General features: G+C 50.2%; 1 protein-coding gene across 2 annotated transcripts in view; it reads right to left on the reverse strand.

The window, feature by feature from the left end:
• Window positions 1-23,307, reverse strand: part of LOC138543670 (probable methylcrotonoyl-CoA carboxylase beta chain, mitochondrial) — a 1,097,318-nt gene that overhangs the window by 78,897 nt on the left and 995,114 nt on the right. For both annotated transcript variants that reach the window (XM_069641931.1, XM_069641932.1), the window contains exon 10: window positions 9,110-9,255. In XM_069641931.1, the coding sequence (XP_069498032.1) occupies window positions 9,110-9,255 (146 nt within the window). The remainder of the gene's footprint in view (window positions 1-9,109; window positions 9,256-23,307) is intronic.

Consider the following 23,307-nt stretch of genomic DNA (forward strand, 5'->3'; position numbering starts at 1 on the left):
CCAGTGTCTGCTTGCTATAAAACTTGTAGGAGCGCTAACTGACCCCATGCCACTCATGCTTTTGCCCCGTTACTGCTTTCCGTTAGGAAAGATTTCTCTTTACAGCACCTTTCCTTCCAACACTATGGACCCCCAAACATTTTGCTTTCATATTTGATTCAGACCTAGGCACTCATTACAAGTGTGGCGGTCCGGAAGCAATGTGCCGGTAATTCAGATTACCGGCACTCATTCCAGACCGCAAACACTACGAGAGGGGATGCCGGTAACAACGGTGCTGGTAACAGCATGCACTTTGCTACAGTTGCCGGTAGCACATGTAACAAACTGCGGGACCCTTGTGAATCAGTGCTGGAAACTCCAGCACCACAGAAATAAGGCGGCTTTACAACAGCCGTTTTCCTGGAAAGAATGCCAGTGCCACCGGGAAAACCCTGCCGGAAACACCAGCACCGCGGAGCAGGCGGTAACCAGGCCCAAGTGTGGAGGAACAGGCCACAGGTGAACCCAACGGACCCAGAAGCACACAATGAGCACAGGGACTGCTGAAAAGGACCACACCACACACACACCCTCCAACACAACTAGGCTGCCACTCGTAGCAGCAGTCAGACATGAAGGTGCTGCATGCAGGAGTGCAGCTCTATGAGCAGGAGGTGCAACAGTGATAACAGGCTGGCAGACAGTCAAGGATGATGAGGAGGATGAGAAGGAGAATGCAGAGGAACAATGGGCAGCAAGTTGTGCCCCAGAGGCGTGCACATATAGCATACACAAGGGCCACACCCTGGTCCCTGACTGACGGGCAGATTCACACACTTTACTGCCTGAACAGGAAGGCCATCCTTGCAATAGTGGACCTCATCCAGGATAACATCCAGAGTGTCATTGGGATCCAGACTGCCATATTCCCCCTTTTGAAGGTGGTGTCTGTGCTGTATTTTCTTGCCATGGGCACATTCCAGCACACAGTCCTGTAGTTGCAAGGCATCTCCCAGTCAGCATTTTCAATTGTGCAGGTCCTGGATGCCTTCCTGCATCTCGTGTTCTGGCACATTACCCTACCAACGACACAAACACAGGTGAATGGCACCAAGGTGTGCTTTCATGCCCTTGTGGGCATGCCTAATGTATTGGGAGCAGTGGACTGCACACACATAGAGCTGGTGGCTGATCACGCCACAGAGAAGGTGTATCGGAACTGAAAGCTGTACCACTCTATGAATGTGCAGGTCACCTGGGATACAAACCCAACGATCACACATTGCTACGCATGCTTCCCGGGATCAGCACATGACTCCATGATCCTGCGCAATAGCACACTGCATGGGTACATGGCCCGTTACGGTGGACAGCGAACCTGGCTATTGGGTGAGTCAAAGGATCAACACACACCACATTTTATGTGCACCAGGACATGGGGAGGGGTCACTGTCACCAGTGCATGGCCATGACTGGCATGTACAAGTCTACAGAAGGACCCACCATCACAATCTGGGCACGGATGGACAGGCCCATGTAATGCACGACAGGTACCAGAATCCATCACTCCCTTGTCACAAAGTATAGCAGATCCTCACTATGCCCCACCCACCACCATCAACACACCCTTGGGAGTCTGATCCTACACATGTCCTGACCAGCATTACCTGTCCCAGATGCATGTGTCATACATCCACATCCCAACATGCATGCACTTCCCAGTCACCAAATAATATGGCGCTCCCTGTGTCCCTTTCCATGCAGGTGACTCCGGCTACCCTTTACTACCATGGCTGATGACCCCTCCGAAACAACCAAAAAACCACCAGGAAACAGCGTACAATCGTACTAACATCAGAACAAGGGCGACAGTTGAGCAGACCGTTGGACTGATGAAGGCACAGTTTTGTTGCCTTCACCACTCCGGTGGGGCACTGATGTACAGGCCCATGAAAGTGGGGAAGATGGTCCTGGCCTGTGTCATGTTGCACAATATGTGCAACGGGCAGAACATTTCCCTGCCCCCGGACACAGACATGCCTCTGTAGGACAATGATGACAGTGACGTGGATGCAGCTGCAGATATGCAAATACACCATCACAGGGATGACAGGGATTGCGTGCAGCCCACCACAAACTCATACAAAACTACTTCGGAGAACACAGCACCAGCACACGACCCATGGTGCACACTGCACGTGATGCAGTGCAAAAATAAACCACTTGAGTACACAAATTGAAAGTCTGGACATGAATTCATATGCAGAACCATGTGCATTACTGCATGAACTAAACATGAAACGTGTGGCCCCACCATTCCCTCTCCAACTAACCCCCAGGTAACCAGCCCCAACTAACCCTCCCCGACAAAGCCTCCCAAACACACCGTCCCAAAAACACTCCCTAGGTAGCATCAGTGTCACAATGTTTGGAACTGGCTCACTTCCGTGGATTCTTAACACCCGATCTGCCCATCTGTGGTGAGCCTGCCAGGTGCAGCAGGGTTCGGCACCTCGGGCTGCTCTGTTGTGAGCTGGCAGACATGGGGCCTCATTAAGACTTCAGCGGTAGCTGTGCCGGTAAAACCGGCACGGCTGCCACCAGAGTAATTTTTTCCCAGTGCCCGGGAATGGGCAATTACTGGGGCATTACAGCCCCAGCAGACCCTGTAATTGCCCATTCCTGGGCAACGGAAAATATTAGTCCCCATTCCCATTTAAGTTCCATTACACTCAATGGGAAGGGGGAGGTCGGATGCACCGGGTCCATTTGTGAACATTTGTTGACACCATTGATGACATGGTCTGTGAGCGGGTGCCTGTCCGCCCGCCAGGTCAGACCTGGCGGGCGGACAGGCACCCGCTCGCAGATTTGTAATTTGCCGGTCCATTTTATTTGGACTGGCAGGGTCGTAATGACCCCCATGGTGATGGTTGAGGGTGGGTCGGAACCTGCGATGTCCCTGCGCTCTAGTGCTGCCTGCAAGGAAAGAGTGAGAATTGCCTTGTTCCCCTCCTGGACCCTCTGTGCCAGCAGGACAGTTGCGCATGATGAGCGGCCCATGGCAGGTGCACAGCGCCAGCCAGAGGCCTGCACACTCGTCCGCAGCAACCTTGTCTTGTCCTGCATCAATCTGGTCTCCTCCAGGTGCTGGCACACCAGTCTGGCCATCTGCACATGCCATTCCTTGATGCACTGTATGCCTGCATTCACGTCTCGGATGCTGGGGATGGTTGGTGGAGGTGGGCTGCGGAGGTCGGAGGGGCTGAATGAGGGACGGTGGTAGAAAGTGTGCTCTGGTGTCCCCTCGGTTGTGTCCCCTGCCTACTGCTGGCATCTTCCGTCTGTAGATATGCCGATGTAAATGGGAGGCTGGTGTAGGAGATGGGGGATATGGCCATCCTGTTGGCGTACACTGCTGTGCATCAGGCTGTGCCTTCGCTGGGGCAGCAGGTGTTGCTGCAGGCTGTGCCTCTGTTGGGGCAGCAGGTGTTGCTGCAGGCGGCATGCTCACTGGGCCTGTGCCTTGTGTGGATGGTGCTGGTGTTGCCTTGGCAGAGGTTTTGCGTGACGTGGCTCTCCTCCTCTGTGTGGGTGTCCATAAGGTGCTTGGTCCACCTTGATCGCTGTCAGATGTGTCTGTGGGGGTGAGATGGGCATGGCGTTAGTCACCTCTGTGCCATTTTATGGCCTTGCACCATGCAGTTCAAACAGCATGTGCCATGATGCCTGTGCATGGCGTTTACAGTTCATGCATTGCCAAATTGTATGAAGCATATACACAAGTGTTTCCAGGCGCCACCAGCTAGATAGTGGTGAACATGGGTAAACAAATTAGGAGATTTGGCCGTAATGGGCCTTGTGTCATTGTTACCGTGCAAGTGCAAGGAACAATGTCGGGCAGCTAGATGGAGGCGTGAGGGGACCGGGCTGGGAGGGGGTGCAGTGCAGTAGGTGTGGGCCACAAGGGGCTTAGCAAATGTTGATGGGAGCCACAGAGGCAAGGGGGTGGGGGGGGTGGGGAGTACAGTGCGAAGGATGGGGTTGTCCAGATTCGGGCTAGTCCAGGTAAGGTGGGCGATTGCTGGTAAGGGATGCTGGGGGTGACTGATGAGGATGGGCTGGCACCAGCAAGACTCATGGGGGACCAGGCCCCAACCAGCATTGTGTATGAGGCAGAGGGTCTTGCAATTGATCCTTGCGGTCACAGTGTGCCAGTGGAGTGATTCCAGGGCTGTAGGGAAGCGGTACAAAGGCTTGAGGCCTAGGTTGGCCTACGCAGTACTATTCTGGATTTGTTTGAGGAGGTGAAGTGTCACACCCCTGGAGTATACACAACTCCTTCCTAGCCTAGAAATTAGACCACAGATGCTTTAATGCATTAGCAGCCGACATACCAGTAATTTTGAAGACCAGATTTTATACACAGAGCTATAATAAGCACTTGACCTTGATAAGAAACCGTGCTGGGTCGAAACACGTGTCGGCTGGTTTTTGGAAGTCATGATAGGAGATTTTTTTAAATTTAGCATGTAACATCTTTAAGTCTGGCTAACTTATTTTCAATTGTTTGGAACTTTGACAAAATTACTTTTTGTTTTGGATTATTGTTGGTAACCGCATTATTGGATGAGACCTCACACGTCTGATTCATACGTATATCAGAACACTTTGAATTTTTCCGAAAAGGGCAGAGTTTACTGGTGGGCGAGTGGGAATAATTATAATTCGAAAAAATGACTGATGAATGGTCACAATGACATGTAGTACCCCTGAAGTTCATATGCATCTCCAAAATCGCCTGTTGCAACAGAGTTTTGCTTTCAGACTGTAATGCACACCAATAAAATGTTCAAATTTGCCCTCCAGAACACAGAAGTGCTGACCGTGTAGCATAGCCAAAAGATACTCTGGTCACAAGCTCTGCACATGCATTTAATCATTTCAATTGTGGGCAGAGAGAATTGCGAGAATCAACTTGGTCCATGGCAAATGGATAACGATGAGAACAAGTAATTTGTTTCAATGATAACACCACACAAGCGCAGTTGCCATGAGGCACGGTACGTTGAGGTACGTCCTGGGGTGCAAAATACATGCACTGTAGATATGGATTGCTCCTGGCACACCAGAAACCACCAGTAAAGGTGGCAAGCAACTGGCCATACTGGATGCTTGTGTCAACCGTCCGCTGGTTAAGGGAAGGTTGGACCAGACAGCACTGCTTGAGCTACTATCAGTGCTGCGTGCGGATTCCTGAAGCATAGAATTTAGTTTTTAGACTCCCATCCGGTTAACCTTTGCATCCTCCTATTTCACAAGGAAGAGCACCTCAGCATAAGACATGTTCTGGGCCTGGGTCTGAATACGCCTCCATTCTTGCCTCGGTGGCCTTTTTGGACCTCGCATGATTGGGCCAACATAGCCACCATGCTGTCACCACTTTCCACTGCACCTGCTCCAGTGCCAGATACAACTTCCCCATAACCAGACCCATGATGGTACAGGTAGTAATCAGGTCTCTCCCTGTCTGAAGCACCTACTGTGTCCGATCTCAATGGCAAAAGGGCGAGTCTGGGGAGTGGGTGTTGTGGGGCAGCTGGTACCACTTCTATAAAAAGGCTTATGGATGCTGGGATGCCATCTTCGCTTCTGGCTCCAAAATATCCCATAGCTTCAAGAGTTACAAGACTGGACTGCCCACAGTGCAGATGAAGATGGTTGTGGTTGGGGCATTGTGTGTTTGATTCATTAGGGATGGGGATGACTAGGAGGCAGAGTACCATTCTCCTGAGGCATTCAGCCAGGTTCACTTGACCCGCTGCATGAGGTCACAAGTGTCCTTACGAGTCGTGTCCTCAGTAGCATGTGTAGGTGGTAGTGTGTTATGATGTCAGCACATTACAGATCAGTACAGAGTGGATTGTATTTTCTGTATTTGCATGTCTTGGTGCAGAGTATTGCCTTCTGCCTCCAGGAATCCAACTCTCGAGTTCAGACAAGTCAATTACGAAGCAGGACTTCTCCCACTGCTGCAGGTCCAGGTGTAGTGGGGAGCGGCCTGCTATGCCGAGGGACTCTTAACTGTATTCCAAAAACCTGCTGTGACCCCCCCCCCTTTCAAGTCTTTCCACTGCGTTCTGCAGTCACCCAAGCTACATAGGGTTGCAGCCAATGCATTAACACAGATAAGGATGGCTTCTCAGGTGGTGCTCACTCGATTTGGAGTCTTGGTCCTCTAGATCAAACAAGAATGGCCTACTCCTTCACTAGTGGACAATCAGCTCGTCGTTTGAGAATTTCAGCGTGCAAGTTTTCCCTTACATCATAATGGTGGATTAGTTGATGCAGTGAAGGAAGGCAGTCAAGAAGCTAGTCATGGGGGCTTGCCTCAGTGGTGATAAGTCCTATTGCTGGGAGCAGGGAATGGATGAGGGCATATCAAGACATGTAGAAAAAAGACAGGGGAAGGGGGCAAACAGGGAATTCCCCAGCAGCTGACAGCAGATGGCCTAATGCCTGGAGCAAGTGATGGCAGTGGCAGGGGTACCCACAGCAAACAGGACAGTCATTCCTAGGTTTCTGTGATGAATTTGATGAGGTCATCTACTATCCCAGGGGTCTCTGTGGCCAGGGGACGGCAGATGCTACCTGATCCTGACCCTGGGGGTGGCTATATAACGGAGGATCGCATGAGGGAAGGTAACCCTCAGAGAAGGGAACAGATATGAGATGAGACATGGTCTCCCTCTTTCCCTTTTAGGGATGTCCCCTCCATTTCATTAAGGGAGGAAGGATAGCTCAGGGGCAACGTGTGTGTCTTGGAAGCAAGACAATGCAGCACAACACAGGTTCGAATCCTGATCCCCGCGCTTAGAAACCACTTGTTGGTATTAAGAGTATTATAAATTAACAAATATAATTATAATAATTATAATTCCTCATGCCTTAATGGCCTTTCGTGATTACCCCTTTCAACAAACCGCAAGACTTGCTGATGGCATCTTTTAAAATCCTGTAATCAATTCTATGTCAAAGACTGAGACGAGAAAGAGGGTCCTTCAACATCCTGTCATCAATAGAATGACAAGAACTTATTTGCAAACCCATTTATATGAAGTCTTTGAAAATACTCGGATGAAGAAGAGGACTTAAGTAATATGGATCACGAGAGCATGGAAGCCAATGCTGCGCTTTAGTTGTTGGAAAGAAGCATGCATTGCCAGGACATTTAAAACCCAGACTGTTGAAGGAAGGGTGAGAAAAGCAGATAAAAGGAGGCGGCTCCTATCAGGTGGAGAGAAGGCCGGGGAAGAGCTCTGCTGCTGGCGAGATCAGACGGACTACATGAACTATTGTTCCTTGTATGCTGGAGAACCGGAGGTCGGGCAACATGAGGCTAGAGACAGCGTAAGGCTGTCGGAGGACACCAACCTGACAAGCAGCGAGGCAGGAGCGAGGTACTCCACCAGTCCTTTTGCAAGCAGCAGACAATAGGCAATCAGCACGAAGGATGCTGAAGCAACCCAGCAAACCAGTGAGCCCAATGGGAGGAGGTATGATGCCGTGCCGCTTGAAGGCAAATACCACACAGCGTGGGGAGCCATAAAAAAGAGGGGATTGAGAGAGTGGAAAGTAAACCAGAAAACAACAAACAGAGGGCTGTGGACCCAACACGTGGGCTGTGCGAGTCTGGGACCTGCACCTAAAGTGAACTGCTTGTAAAGTGAATTGCATAAGAAAGTCCCGTCAAAGAAGTATATCAGGGCAAATCAAGTATGTGAAGAGAACTGTATTTCGTAAAAGGAGAATCGTAAGAAAGACCCAACCCCTTAGGATTTTTGAACTACATTGAATGTGGAAAAGAACCTGGCTAGAGAGTATAGAGTGTCTTGCGAGTCCGGGACACACACTTAAGTTGTGTTGTTATTGAAATAAGAATCCCAAGGAAGATCGGATTTGAAGTAATACTGAATGTCATAAAAAGCCTGGGGAAAGGAAGTTATCCTTTTGAGCTACTAAGAAGTTTCTTTGAACTTTTGTTTTAATATGAAGAAACCTGGCGAACAAAGTAATTCCCTCAAACTGTGAACATTATCTACTTTGGTTGGTGTTATACTTTTTGTTGAACATGAACATTGTGTGCATCTTCAAGATCAGGCATAGCTTCACCTTTAGAGTTGGTTTCTAGAATGTGAGGGTTAGGGTAGGATTTCGGACACAGGACATTTTTGCTCTGGGCATCTTGACACAGGACAGACCCTTAGTTTTGGGTTGAGGTAGGGAAATACCGCCTAGAAGAGGGAAAGTGAGGCTTTTCCCAACCCTTTCATTATTTAAATAAGAGTCTTCTGTGTCTGTGTCTCATTCCTGGTTCCTCAGATTTCACTCTAGGGCCCTTGCTACAAGGTGCTCCATGGTGCTTCTTTATTGCTGGGTGCGTGGGTACATTTTTAAATGCTGTGAGCGCAAGCTGAAGCTTTTGCACATGGGGGCACATAGTTTCCTCATGGTTATTCTGCATGCATGTCGAGTATGCATGTGGAGGGTCTGCATCTTTTTTCACACATGGAGAATGCATCCAGATATGTAGAGAAACAAACGATGGGAAATCATCAGAACCCACTAGAAATAACACAAAAGTGCCAACGCAGTAGCAATTGGGGTACTTTTTCTTCGGAATGACTATGAGCACAGATGATAACGATTGCACATGACACTTTAGCGGTTTTCTTATTTCCAAAAACAGCAGCTTTATTTGGTTCCAAATGCAGTACCACATATTCCCACCTCTCTCCTCATTCACTTCCACTGACTTACCCCTCCTTTTCCCCTTTATCTACCCTTTCTTATAATAACATTTTGTAGTGTAAGAAAACGTTAACACATCTTTGCGAAAGGCCACAGTTGAAAGCGTCGCATCAAATCTTTTATTTCTAGCCTTCTGCACAGGAAAGCATTTGCTGCAATTTCCCATTCTACTTTTCCAATACATTCCACAAGATTACGTCGTAGACATTTCTTCTGAAATTTTATTTCCAATAAAGTCTTTGAACAACCTGCGTCACATTTTCAGAAGTACAAACACACTTACATGTATTGTCAAATTATATTTTAGTACCCTTACATTTTCTTTAAATGCTTTAGCTGGGATTCCGTTGTGGAGCCTCCACCTTCTTTCTGTGCATGTAATTCAATCTCTTCTGAATCCATAATGGCAATTCTTGCATTTGGCCACAGGAACAAAAAGTTTGGATCGAAAGATCTACCACACTAAAGAAAGAACAAACATTGTGTAAGATGCACCTTGGATTTCATCATCAGTTTGCACTTACAATATATAGAATTATAGAAGGGCAGCTATCTGCAATGGGGATATATATGGCTTCCGCAAAGTAGAGTGCTGTCTGTAGCAGCATTGTTATACACAGTGGCTGATTGCAGAGATGGATGCTGCTCTCTCACAGCAACACAGCCATCAGCATGTTTTGTTGGCAGGATTATGGATCCACCACTTTCCAAGAGCACGACCACACACTGCACTTGGGCTACGAGCCACAGGTCTGCACTGAGCACAGCAGAAGCAGTTAGGTAGTGCCAATGGCTTCCTCTGCAGTCTGTGGGTAAATGGGACAAGGAAAATGCTTTATTCCACTAGCGTGACATCACACTAGTGTAGTGGAACAGGACGTTCACATTCCACTGGTATGATATCAGAGGAGCAGCTACAGAATTAAAAAACATATCTTTGCTAAGCAATTGTGCACATTCTTTGGACAAGACGTTTCTCATGTTGAAAATTGCCACAATCAAAAATACAAATTACTTACCGTCAATAATGTTCTTTATGATACGGTGTGATTTCCACAGATTCCTCATCTTTTGAAATAACCTTCAAGGTGCAAAATGGTCCACAGGGCGGAGCAAAGATTAGCGTGGGCTCCAAGCTTTTATAAATCAAGATCGAGATCAACAATGGCACAACATTCTGCAAGCTCATGGTTCAAGCTTGAGTTCTAGTAGTCTGTTTTCTCGAGCCAGTAAGCACCTCGTTCTGAACCAGGTCATAGCCAATCCTGATGTAGAGAACTACCCATCTATAGATGGTCTGCTTAGGGACAGTTTTCACCTTTCTAGGGCCAGCAAACTCAATGAACAACTGTTAAAACAAGAAGAAATGTCTTCATCCTATGCTTGTTTAGGATCAAATGTGTGGAACTTGTCTTCAGTGCTTGATGGATGAGGATGAAAGAGATGGATACTCTACTGCAAATAAAATTCTGACACCAACTTCAACAAAAATGAGGGACGAGCTGCTATGGTCATCTTTTCCTCGTTAAGTAACATAAAATGCATTCACGCAGACAGTTCCTAAAGATTGCAAGATTCCTCAGCCGTCCTCTCAAAAACAGAGAGAGCAAACAAAGAATGACAGCAGTAAGTTCAGTAGGAGGACATGCCAACAATTCTAACTCTCCATCCCTCAGTCAGGGTACCAAATGGAAAGCTTGTGCCATATACAATCATGAATGGATCTAGAGGGTTGACACCTCATTGCACGTGCTCTGATACCTTATTTATTTAAGAAAGAGCCGATCATGAAGTTTGAGCTGCACCCCCTGTTGCACAAGGTCCACTCTGGGATTTTCAGCAGTGGCCAAAGCAACATCTTCAATAAACCAAGACCTTCTGGACCATTCTGTGATGATTACAATCATGGCTTTCCTGCACAGTTGCTACTTTCTCAAGAACACTTATTAGAGGAAAGGGAGCAAATGCATACAAATGGTACAATTCCCTCGTGGTTACAGGAGCATCCACCACAAAGTCCCTCAGGACGGACTCTCTAGAGCAGAATCTAGCACATGTCAAGCTTAAATTGGAAGCACTGTTGTGGACGTAAAGCAGAGCGTGTGAGCAGTTCATCGGGACAAGGATGGCTTCCCCACCTGAACTCGAGCATACAGAGAGGATGATGTTTCTTCTGATCTTCCAATTACCTCTCAAAGAAAGACCCTTAATGCATGCCCACTAGCCCTTTAAGGATGAAACTCATATCATGGTGATTTGAATCAACAGGGGATGTCATGGTTTTGCCAGCAGAAGACTGGAGAACGGGGACACACACATACACACACTCTCTCTCTTCAGAGTTCGATAAAATTAGACACATAGGGTTGGGTAATTAATATCTATTATCAGCTCCAAGATGCTTCACTGGAGTGAACAAGTCCTCTAGAAATACAACAGATAAGTTATGAGAGCCCCACAGTTGCACATGGGACTGCACAGAACCTATCTGAATGGGGACAATGGTGAGGACAACTGCATCTCCATGACGGACCTACACAAACAATGGGGCTTGCCCCGAACAAAAATCCTATAAGCTTTAGTTTCATCCAAAAACCATTTAAGCGGAGTTAAAGGAAAGGCAATTGTCCTTATGATCAGAGGTATCAAGGCCTTCCCCCAGTTATGACACACTAGACATTGAGAGTCACTTCCTTCCCTAATGCAGTTATATTCAGCCATGTTTTGGGTCGTTTTTAAAGTCGCCGTTCTTCAGTCACACGACCTGGCAGGCTACATGCTCATGTGGCGCCAGCATGACAGGATCTGTGGTCCCCAAGGCTTGACCCGTAAAAGTTCACACAAGCTGCCATGCACCGGGATAAATGGTAATGAGAGACGTGCAACCACCTGACCACAACATCCACTCTGCTGAGGTAAAAGATCTCTCTGATCCTGAAATTTGAATGGCCCCTCCTTGGATATTTAATACAGATCCAGGAACCCGCGGTGGTTGGACCACATCAAGGAATATCTGTCGCCTGAATTTGTGCATTACTTTTGAAATCACTGGAATGTGGGAAAAAAAAGTTGCTCGTCACCTAAGTCAAGCTTTAAAAGAAAACATACATCTTTGACAGTTGATAACTTTTATTGGACTAACTGAAAAATGTGTTGATGGAACAATGCATGAGCTTTTAAAGTCACATTCATTAGATGGTAAAAAGCAAAAGTGAAGGGAGGGAAGTAACAAGGAAAACAGTGCTTTTATACTCTTGTATAACATATAGCTTGCAGACAGAGCAGTTGGAGATAACGCACTGTAAAACAAAATGCATGCATTCAGCACAGTCTTTTGCACATCTATAAAACATGCGAGAAAGGCTTTCTAAAACGAAGGTCTATAGAATTTTGAAGTTGTGTATTTGCGTTGTTGGTAAAGAAAAAAATGCCTCAGAGTGCAGAGTTTAAAAAGGCAGAAGATGCACGCATTATATGTATTAATTTTACAAGTAAACTTGCATTGCTGAAAACCTCTGCACCCAAAATGAATATTTTTGAATCCTGTCTGCTTATTCTGAAAGCCCAGTATGGACTGTTTCCAGCGGTTCTAACGCTTATTATTACTTTGCAAAAAGTGCTTTACACTGCTTTCTATAGTGATCCATCAGACGTTTTAATAAAGTTTGGCCTAACGTTGTGTGACTTCTATGTCTTGGTAAGGGGTAGAATTACTAGCACTTGCATAAAACTGATGGGTTCATTACCAGTGTTCAAATGGTGGTGTGTTACCTGATGGGCTAAACCTCACTTGTGTGATATATGAAATCCACGTCTCTGTTGAAACCTCTGTTTCTTTAGTTGTTGAGCTCCCATGTCTCTGGTGTCCAAATGATGTATCGGTTGTGTGGTTCAAGATGAAATGTCTGAAGGCTCGCTTTGTGCAGTTCCTGGCAGGTTCCAACTATGTGCTTTACCTGCCTGCACTTCGTGCATTGGATGAGGTGCGCAAAGACAGCCAATTTGCAGCTGTAATCTCTTCGTATTGTTCGTTTCTGTGGGATTGTTATAGCAGATTCAGTGCAGGATCTGCTGGCTGGTTTTGCATCTCCTCGTATTGCATTTTTATGTTCCAGGTCGCATTTGTTTTTGATCCGTTCGCAATTTGCTTTTGGTAAGGGACTGTGTTAGATTTATTTGATTGTTTATATGCAAAATATCTCAGTTCTTCGTCCCTGCCTTTCCGTTGTTTAATTGTGGGTGACAAGTAGGAATACTTGTTTTGAAGCTCTGCTTGCTCTGTTTTGTAGCAGGTTCCTTGTTCGAATTTTCAATGCAAGAGCAAGATGGATAACAAAGGTGGAGTGCAGTGTCAAGGAAGCCACCACCCAGAAAGCTTTACAGGCTAGTCAACACCAAACCGTGGCACACTCCACCTTTGCCACTGTATGGAATGTAGCTGCATTTTGAGGAAAGCCACTGTATTTAATTTAGCTGCAGCTTGAGAATAGTCATTGTATCGAATTTAGCTACATTTTGAGGATAGCCACTGTACTGAATCTAGGAGTATATTAAAGCAATATGCTCCGAGCGGCGGGGGCATTACCAACTCAGGTAATGCTCCGGGACCCATAGTTAATGAAGGCCCCAGGGCATTACCAGAGTCGGTAATGCCCCCGCCGCGTAGGCCATATAGCTATTAGTAACCCGGCCTGCAAAAACTAAAAGCTTTTTTTTTCCCGAAACGCTGCGGCGTTCCAAAAAAAAAAATAATTACATAGAAAATGCCCGCCGGGAAAGGGAAAACAGTCAGTTTTCCCTTTCCATGGCCGCCATCAGGAGTGGAAGTGCTGGAAACGGAAGCGTTTCCAGCGCGTCCGCTCCTGAAAAAAAAGAAGGTAAATGCGGTTGGGAGGGCGGAAGGGAGAGGAAAAAAAACACAACCTACCTGGGTCCCTGGCGGGGGACGATGGAAGCCTCCACACGGCAGCACGCTGCCATCGTCCCCCACCGGGGACCAAGGGATAGAAGGTTAGTGGGGCGGAGTGGGGAGGGCAGGCAGGGAAAAAAAACAAAAAGCCTTACCTCAGTCCCCGGCATGGGGCGAAGGTAGCCTCTCAGCCATGGGGAGGCTCGGAGCGGGGATGGCCCCGCTTCCAGCATCCTCATTGGCTGAGGGGCTGCCACGCCCCCCTGCCGGGGACAAAGGCAGTGGAATCGCGACCGAGGGATTCCGGGCCTGGTGATGACTCGGCGAGGGCCAATCAGAATGGCTCTTTCATTCTGATTGCGCCCTCGCCGGGTACTAATAGATTTTAGCCACTGTATTGAATATAAGTACTGTGAAAGCATCATGAAGTAGGACACAGGCAACAGATTCGCTTTTATAAAACAGCTTTTATTTCGCAAATATTACGATGATATGATATGTCATTTATAACGTGCCTATAGACGAGTGTTTCAAGGCGCGACGAGGCAAAGGAGGGCGAACAGAGGGAGACAGAAACAACGATCCTACTAGGCCAGGTGTCATTCAGAATGCGCAAGTGCATGGGAAGGGGAAGGGAAAAGTGCGGGCGATCGGGGGGGGGGGCAGTGCAGTACATGGGATAATAAATAACAATAAGTAAAAAGCGGCCAGCTGGTGGCAAGTGCAATGGTGAGTGCAGACAAACAGGTATCAAGTGCTGGTAGTGTCACTGTAGGGATACAGAAAACAGCCCCCAAGTGCAAGGGTTGCCAGGAGGCAGTGCAGGTGTGAGACTGGCTGGGGAGGAGACCTGGGCCAGATGTCAGAGGGCAGCCAGGTAACCAGTGCAGTTATATGCAGGAAATTCAGCAGGGAAGTGTAACCACTGCAAGTACTCTAGCAACCCCTCAAACACCCCAAATCTCTTACCACAGGTTCCTGTCCAGACACAACCGGGAGATACCGATCGCTGTATACCCAAACACTGCCTGCTCACCCACACTTCACCTGGAGTAAGGCCTAACTTGCCCTTTGCTAAGGTGGAATTTACCTAGCTAAAGAAACTAAGGATAGTCTGTGTCAAAGTTCAACTCAAATGTCTGTGTGTCCAAAACCTATGCTTGCCCACACAATTAAATCTATACCAAAGAAACAGTGTTCAAAGTAAAGTGTTTAGCTTTCTACCAGCTCCTGGCTTGTTTTCAGCTCCTTCTTCCTCAGGTTCAAAACAGTTTGAAAGATTTGCCAACACATTGACTGAAGTTGTAATATATTTTATTACATACATCTCCAGATCTATTCATGCCCCACCGGTCTGCTACACTTCCTCCTTCCAACTGCTCATAACATAACTCTTAACCTTCCAGATCCCACAGTCTCCCTACAGATTCTGTATTCCATACCTCACCTTCTGCAATGCTTGCATATAAGATGCTACACATCTCACTTCTTTACTATTTCAACAAAGACATTTGCAACTATATTAATTGTAACACTGTATCTAACTAACAAAGTCAACCAGCCATATGAACGAGAAATAAATAATACAATATTAAGTAGACAAAATGATGGATTTCCTAGCTGACCAGTTTTGTTAACTAATGGCACATTCGTAAACATAACAATATAATAGAAAAGTGGGTCCATTTCTGGACATAGTTTTAACTAATTATTTTTTTAGATACATAACACAATTCAGGTAAGAAAGTTAAATGTGCGGATAACTAACTTTTTGCTTGTGAGTAGGTATACTACGAATTCACATACAGGGTAATTCATAGAAATTCACACAAAAGTGGTGCACGCGACTGGCGCACAGCATGCCCGTGCGAATGTCTGCGCCAGCCGCGTGCGCTAAAATCAATTTTCGCGCACAGCGTATTCATGGATTTTCGCATCCAAAACCAGCTGTGGCGCAGCGACCCTGCAGCAGTGCCAGTTACGCCCCCAAGAACGCCCTCGCGCAAGGAAAAGCCTTCAAAATCCCCAAATAATCGCAAAGGGCTGCGCTAACCCTGGACCAGTTCACAGGGCTGGCAAACAGCAAACGCCAAGCGGGGAACGTGTATTTCAGTGGTTCACGGGAAGTTCCACACGCGATTGTCCTGTGTACGTGTCCATCAGGGGTGCGCGGGAAGTTCCACACCAAAATCAGCAGGGTGCGTGTATTACAGGGGTGCGCGGGAAGTTCCACACGCGATTTCAGCAGGGTACGTGTATTTCAGGGGTGCGCGGGAAGTTTCACACGCGATTGGCCCCGTGCGAGCAGGGTACGTGTATTCCAGGGGTGCGCGGGAAGTTCCACACGCGATTTCAGCAGGGTACGTGTATTTCAGGGGTGCGCGTGAAGTTCCACACGCGATTCCATCAGAGTACGTGTATTTCAGGGGTGCGCGGGAAGTCCCACACGCGATTGGCCCCGTGCGAGCAGGGTACGTGTATTTCAGGGGTGCGCGGGAAGTTCCACACGCAATTTCAGCAGGGTACGTGTATTTCAGGGGTGCGCGGGAAGTTCCACACGCGATTCCATCAGGGTACGTGTATTTCAGGGGTGCGCGGGAAGTTCCACACGCGATTGGCCCCATGCGAGCAAGGTATGTGTATTCCAGGGGTGCGCGGGAAGTTCCACACGCGATTTCAGCAGGGTACGTGTATTCCAGGGGTGCGCGGGAAGTTCCACACGCGATTTCAGCAGGGTACGTGTATTTCAGGGGTGCGCGGGAAGTTCCACACGCGATTCCATCAGGGTACGTGTATTTCAGGGGTGCGCGGGAAGTTCCACACGCGATTGGCCCCGTGCGAGCAGGGTACGTGTATTTCAGGGGTGCGCGGGAAGTTCCACACGCGATTTCAGCAGGGCACGTGTATTTCAGGGGTGCGCGGGAAGTTCCACACGCGATTGGCCCAGTGCGAGCAGGGTACGTGTATTCCATGGGTGCGCGGGAAGTTCCACACGCGATTTCAGCAGGGTACGTGTATTTCAGGGGTGCGCGGGAAGTTCCACACGCGATTTCAGCAGGGTACGTGTATTTCAGGGGTGCGCGGGAAGTTCCACACGCGATTTCAGTAGGGTCCGTGTATTTCAGGGGTTCTGGGGAGTACTACACGTGAATTGGCCGTGTGGGTCCTCCCAGGTGTTCGCTCTACAACCTCCACGGCCCCTGCAGGCAGCCCACACGACGGGGGACTACCCTGCACCCCTGCTCATGTCCCGCAGGCCGCCCATCCACCATGGGCATGCCCCCCAGCCAACCGACATGTCACCTTGCACTACTGATCAACAATGCATGTCTCCCACCAACCCCACCCCCCAGCAGTGCAGGGGCAGCCTCCACCAGGCCCCCACCCATGTCTACCACCACCCCACCCCCCAGCCACCAGGGGCAGCCTCCACCAGGCCCCCACTCATGTCTCCCACCACCCCCTACCCCCCAGCAGTCAGGGGGCACCCTCCACCAGGCCCCCACTCATGTCCCCCTGCACCCCCACCCCCCAGAAGTGCAGGGGCAGCCTCCACCAGGCCCCCACCCATGTCTCCCACCACCCCCTACCCCCCAGCAGTCAGGGGCACCCTCCACCAGGCCCCCACTCATGTCTACCCCCATCCCCCAGCCACCGGGGGCAGATTCCACCAGGCCCCCCACTCATGTCTACCACCGCCCCCACCCCCCAGCCACCAGGGGCAGCCTCCACCAGGCCCCCACTCATGTCCCCCTGCACCCCCACCCCCCAGCACTGTGGGGCACCTGCCAGCAGGCCCCCATCCATGTCCAACTCATGTTCCCCAGCCAACATTTCATCACAATCTAGATCCCTGGTCCCTATGGTCAGCCTCCAAATGCAAAACACCCACCCGAGTATTGCATCCACCCACTCATAATTGGCGATTACATGACAGAACACCAATTGCAAGTTCCGAAACAAACACATTTCCCTCACATACACCCAATGGGTGTCAGTGAATCTCAAAAGCCATATCATGATATGCATTAAACCAATGAGATGATACTACACATTGAAGTTTGATAAAAAAATATGTATTGAAGGAAACATAAATAGAATAAAAAATAAAGAAACAGAAATGGGAAAGTACAAAAATGAAAAGAAGCATGTCCGTGAAAAAAAGCAAAACCAAAAATCAAAATCCAAAGTAATGGTGTCCAAAGTCACTGTCCAGAAAACAAAATCCAATGGGAAATAAAATAGAAAGCCATTGCTCCATGGTTAAAATGTGAAAGAAAAATACAATCCAACAGTGAACTATTTACATACGAACAAGCCAGGGTCCATTATCCCAACAAAAGAAAGGAAACCTATCTAACTACACTAACTAATAAAATAAACTATAAACAAAAATGTGGCCTATGTCCGAAAGGTCCAAAATAAATCCTAAAAAAATTAAACCTAACACTACCTACATAACTATGTACAAGGGCAGCGGGCTAGTTTGACGGCTCACTTGTGGATGTCCCGGGCCAGGGCATCATCGAACTCCTGCTCCATGTCCCGGAGGCGGTCCTCCTCCATGGACGCGAGGGTCCGCAGGGCCGTCGACATGTCCACCTCCAAACCCCTGCGGATTGCCTCGAGGCACTCGGCCCGCCTCAGGGCCCTCCGCATGGAGTTCTCCGCCCTGACCATTGTGAGTCATGCCTCTTCCGCCCACTGCCGCTCCGCATCTATGGCGTGGCCCAACCGCTGCCACACGGAAGACACTCTCTGTCCTGGGTCCTCCTGCCCTCCGGCCGATGCCTGCCCCTCCGATGTTGAAGGCCCCGAGCCTTCATGGCTCCCACCACGTTGCTGCTGCTGCTGTGCCTCTGCCCGTGCACTGCCTCCTGCTGCCTGCACACCCTCCGCCGGCTGGGGTGCAGTCGTTGATGTGGCCACCCCTGCTGGACGTCCGACTCCCGACTGTGGCAGGGATGCCTCCTCCACCAGCCTGGCCGCACCGTCAGAGGCAGCTCCACAGGGCACCCAGGTGACTGATGGGTGGGAAGATGGCACGGAGGACGACTGGCGCGTAGGGGGTTCAGTTGAGGAGGGGGTCGTAGCAAGCCCCAGCAAACGGAGGAATCCGGCCTGGGTGACCTGTCCCAGCAGGCTGACGTGGTCAACGAGCCATTCGAGATGACATGCAGTCTCCTCATGAAAAGACTGCAAGTCACCTCGCATGGCCCGTTGACGCAACGCCACACCAGTCAGAACAGGCTCAACCCGGACCCGGATAGCCACGTCCGCAGGCAGAGGAAGGCCAGTTGTCGTGAGCTCATCCCCTGCCTGAAAACGGGTCTGGACGTAGGCATCCCTGCTGGTTCAAGATGATGCAGGGACAGGATCAGGGACAGGATTGCACACAGGCACCTCTGCGGCGGCCTGTGCTGCCTCCTGTCCATGGTCCTGCACTGCACCACTAGCACCAGTGGGATCCCCACCTCCAGACCCCTTCTCTGTTGCTTGCACGGCCTCCTCCTCCACCAAACCCCCCACCAACCTGGATGACTCCTTGCCATCTTCCCCTGTTGGGCCCTGTGGGGTCCCAGCTGCCCCTTCTGCTGCCGAGGAGTCCAACTCCAACCTCTGCCTCTTGGATCTCCCCCCGGCAGCTGCAGCCTGGGACGCGGCACCGGACTCCTCACTCCCCGACGAGATGACAACATGGGAGGGGAGCCGGGCCTTGCGTCTCCGGCTGGCGGTGGGATCCCCGCCGCTGTGCTCCACAGCACCTTCTCCGCCCTCTTCATCAGTTGACGCTGCAGACAGGGAGAAATAAAACACAGGCATCAGGGCACTGTACAATGGACACATACACACATGACAGTTGTACATGAGTGGCATTGGCAAACCTCAGACATGTCATCACAATCCCCAACACACATGTCATTTCAACTCGCACACATGAGCCATACCACAGCCATATCGCAACTGCCAGCACCATCATGCACATACAACAGCATGAGCAGGCAAAGGTGAGCCAGACATCACATGCAACACAGGAAGTGCACCACACATGTACACACCAACCACCACACTTGCATGCATGTGTACACCTCTGCCAAGTGTCGCAGTGTTCAGATGGGCATCCATGTCACATCTGCCCATCAGGCTTCCACATACCACTGTCACATGCATCCATGTTGCATCACTGTTGAACCCTTGTCAAATACACACACATGTACACAGTGCTGATACATGCAGCTGAAAACAACATACATGCGTCACATCACGGACATGTCTACTTACATACACATTCATCCAAACATGTGTGCCCACACAATTGCATTTGGCATGCAAGCCTACACACACAAGCACCATCCATGTCTCACACATTCCAGCCCTCGCATGTGTTAGCCCCACGGCCCTGTACACCCCCACCCATACTCGACCCCATACAAACAGATGTGCAACCTGCACACTACTGAAAAATCACCACACGCACAGTTCACAATCAGGATGCATGTACACTTACCGCTCGACTCCAGACGGGTCTGCCTCTCAAGGACCTGGACGTGGAGCGCTGGGGATATGCGTTCCAGGACCCTCATCTGTTCTTCCGACAAGTTGCCCTGGCGCCCCTTGGCATCCGCTGCCTTCAAGAGGTGCTGGGCCTTTTTCAGGGTCCTGGACCTGAAGCCCTCCCAGCGCTTCTTGACATGTTTTAAGTCGCGGACTGCCACCCCCTCCGCGTTGATGGCAGTCACGATGTCAGTCCAGATCCGAGTCTGTCCTTCCTTGTCGGCGCGGGAACTTCCGAAGAGGGCATCATACTGCCCCAGGACTTGCTCCACCAGGACACCAACTTCGGTGGCACTGAAGCTGGTGCCCCTCGGCCTCTCTGGCCGGGGGTTGTCAGTGGTCTCAGATGGTGTTTGCCCCAACATGACAACCCCAGAGGCAGGAGTGGGTGGGCAACTGGGTGCTGGGGCTGGGGCTGGGCTGTGGAGCGATGGAATCCCAGTCGGGAGTCTTCGGTTCCAGCAGGGGTGGTCACAGCAACAGCACCCCTGGCTGATGTGCAGGCAGCAAATGGCAGGGCACGTGGGCAGCAGGCAGTCAGGCAGCAGCAGATGGCAGGTGGGAGCGTGCTCGGGGCTCTGGGGGGGCAGTAGTTCGGCCTTCTGGGCAGGAGCGTGGTCTTCCGTGTGCTTACGCGTGGCCAGCTTGATACGGAGTGATTTGGCACGTGAAAATCCTGCACGTCTGCGTGTAAATCGAGGAAAGGCCCTTAGCGCGTATGCACGTCAGCACGCATATGCGATTTCATTGGACCAAAGGCCGTTAGCGCGTGAGCGCGTCGGTGGCGTGAGGCGCGCGGGTGTTTCCCTCATTACACGTGATGACAGAGCACACGTGGATTTCCACCAATCGCGTGTGGAACTTCCTGCGCACCCCAGAAATACACGTACCCAGGCCAATCGCGTGTACGCTCACTTCCCGCCGATTACACGTGATGACACTCGGACGTGCAGTTTTACCACGTGTGCTCGCATATGCGATTTCATTGGCCCAAAGGCCACCATGCGCAGCTGTGACGTCACGCGCATGGCCGTAGAGAATGGCGCGTCTAAAAATGAAGAGATACACGTCGAGTGTCAAAGCGCGTAATTGGTGGAAATGGCCTCATTGCGTCTGTGACGTGTGTATAAAAGGTACGTATAGAACGCCATTTCCTTGTACGTGCTTTTCGTGGAGAGCGAGAGGGTGAAATCTGTACTTCTTGTCGGTTCACACGCGATTTACTTCACAGCGTTTCCAGTTCGTACTCCCTGTTACCTCTGACAGCTTTTTCTCTTTTCCTTTTTTTCCTGGGCCTGTTTCCTCAAACAGCTTCCCTACTACTGTTGTCCTGTCTCCTCAGACAGCATACAATTCTTCTTTTGGCGGGGGTGTTGCCAATGCGCACACGCGCATATTTTTCACGCTTTTGTTCCTGGCAGACGGTGAGTCGCGCACGTATCTAACATCTGTGCTTGCCCCGTGTGTCGCGTACCCCTTCAGAGGTCATTCTAGGCTGCGTGTGACACGCATACGTTCATTCTTGTGTTCCTGGGTGCCACAGCGTAGTGCAGGTTTATTTTTCCACGCACGTGGTCTAGGAGGGGTTGCGTGCACCTTACTTCGCTTTTTTGGGGTGCCTGTGCGTTGCGTGACCCGTCATCTTTCCCCAGGGGTGACATACAGCCTTGCTAGAGCACTAGGGTACGATTACCATCTGGTACCCAACCCCTTTGACCCCCAATTGCCCAGGACAGTAGTTCACATCGACTCCCATACGCACAATAACATCAGTGCCATGGCTGGGAGGCGAACAAGCCGTAAGGGTGGAAAAGGTGGCCGAGCCCCAAGTGGTGGCCGTGGTGGATCCGGTAGAGGACGTGGCCATGACTTGCAGGGTGCCCCTAGCCCCCCATGTGTGGAGGAGCAGTCAGGGACACCCATGCCCCCCCCCCCCCCGGTTGAGGTTACCATGGCTGACACTATCCATGCTCAGCCCTTGTTGGACCAGCCCACTGTGGAACCAGACCTGGCACAGGGTGACTCCATGGCCGACTTCCAGGTCAGCAGGTCTAGGCCACGTGCGCCGGTGAACATTGGTGTCATCAGGCCACGTGGATCAGGGGCAGCTAGGTCATCTGCTGCCCCGCGTAGTCAGGCTGGGGAGGCTGCAGGGGCAGCTGCGGCTCCATCCACCCCACCTGTCACACACCCATCCAGGACAGTGTCGGTCCAAGTCCATCATGCTGACATTCCCCCTGACACCATCACACTTGAGATAATGCCTGCACCAACTCCCATGCTGAGCGTGCAATCCCACGCTCCTGCCCCTAGTGCCCAGAGCGGCGCAGGACACTCCGGATCCCCACCACCTTCCAAGCGGAAGAGGAAGAGTGCTCGTCCAGTAGAGGCTGATGCCCCAGACACGGCTACACAGTCCGGCCCGTCAAGGAAGCCCAGCTTCAATGAGGCCGAACTGATTGAACTTGTAGAGTATGTGTCCGCACATGACCGCGAAATGGTGATTGTTGCAGGATCCAAGACCACACCTGCACAACGTCAGGCACACTGGCAGACCATTGCGGACATCATAAGTGCCCTTGGAATCGTGAGGCGCACAGCTAATGAATGCTACAAGCGCTGGAATGACCTGAAGCGCAGGGCAAAGAATAAGCTGGCCTCAAGTCATGCCGCAACTCTAGTGACTGGAGGTGGGTCTCCAGCAGACGACATAGAACTCACTCCACATGAGCAGGTTGCTGGGACCTACGTCACAGAGGAACAGATCCAAGGCGTGGGAGAGGTGGCACATTACGAGGCATTGTCCGGTGAGTGCACATGCATGTGTGTGTCATCCATGTGCATGGTGTGTGTGGGAGGGCTTCTGTTTGGGTGCCAGGGGAGGGTGTGTGTGCCCGAGTGGTTCGGCTCACCCATGTGCCTCTTCCTAAACATTCTTGGTAACAGCATTTGGGTATAGCAGCATCCCTTCTGCCAACATTAGACATCCAGCCCAACACTACGCCAGTTGCCCTTGGAGTGTCATCTTGCCACTACACTGTTGCTTACTT

This window comes from Ambystoma mexicanum, chromosome 1q, assembly GCF_040938575.1.
Source record: "Ambystoma mexicanum isolate Mex_15411 chromosome 1q, UKY_AmexF1_1, whole genome shotgun sequence".
NCBI classification, from domain to species: Eukaryota; Metazoa; Chordata; class Amphibia; order Caudata; family Ambystomatidae; genus Ambystoma; species Ambystoma mexicanum.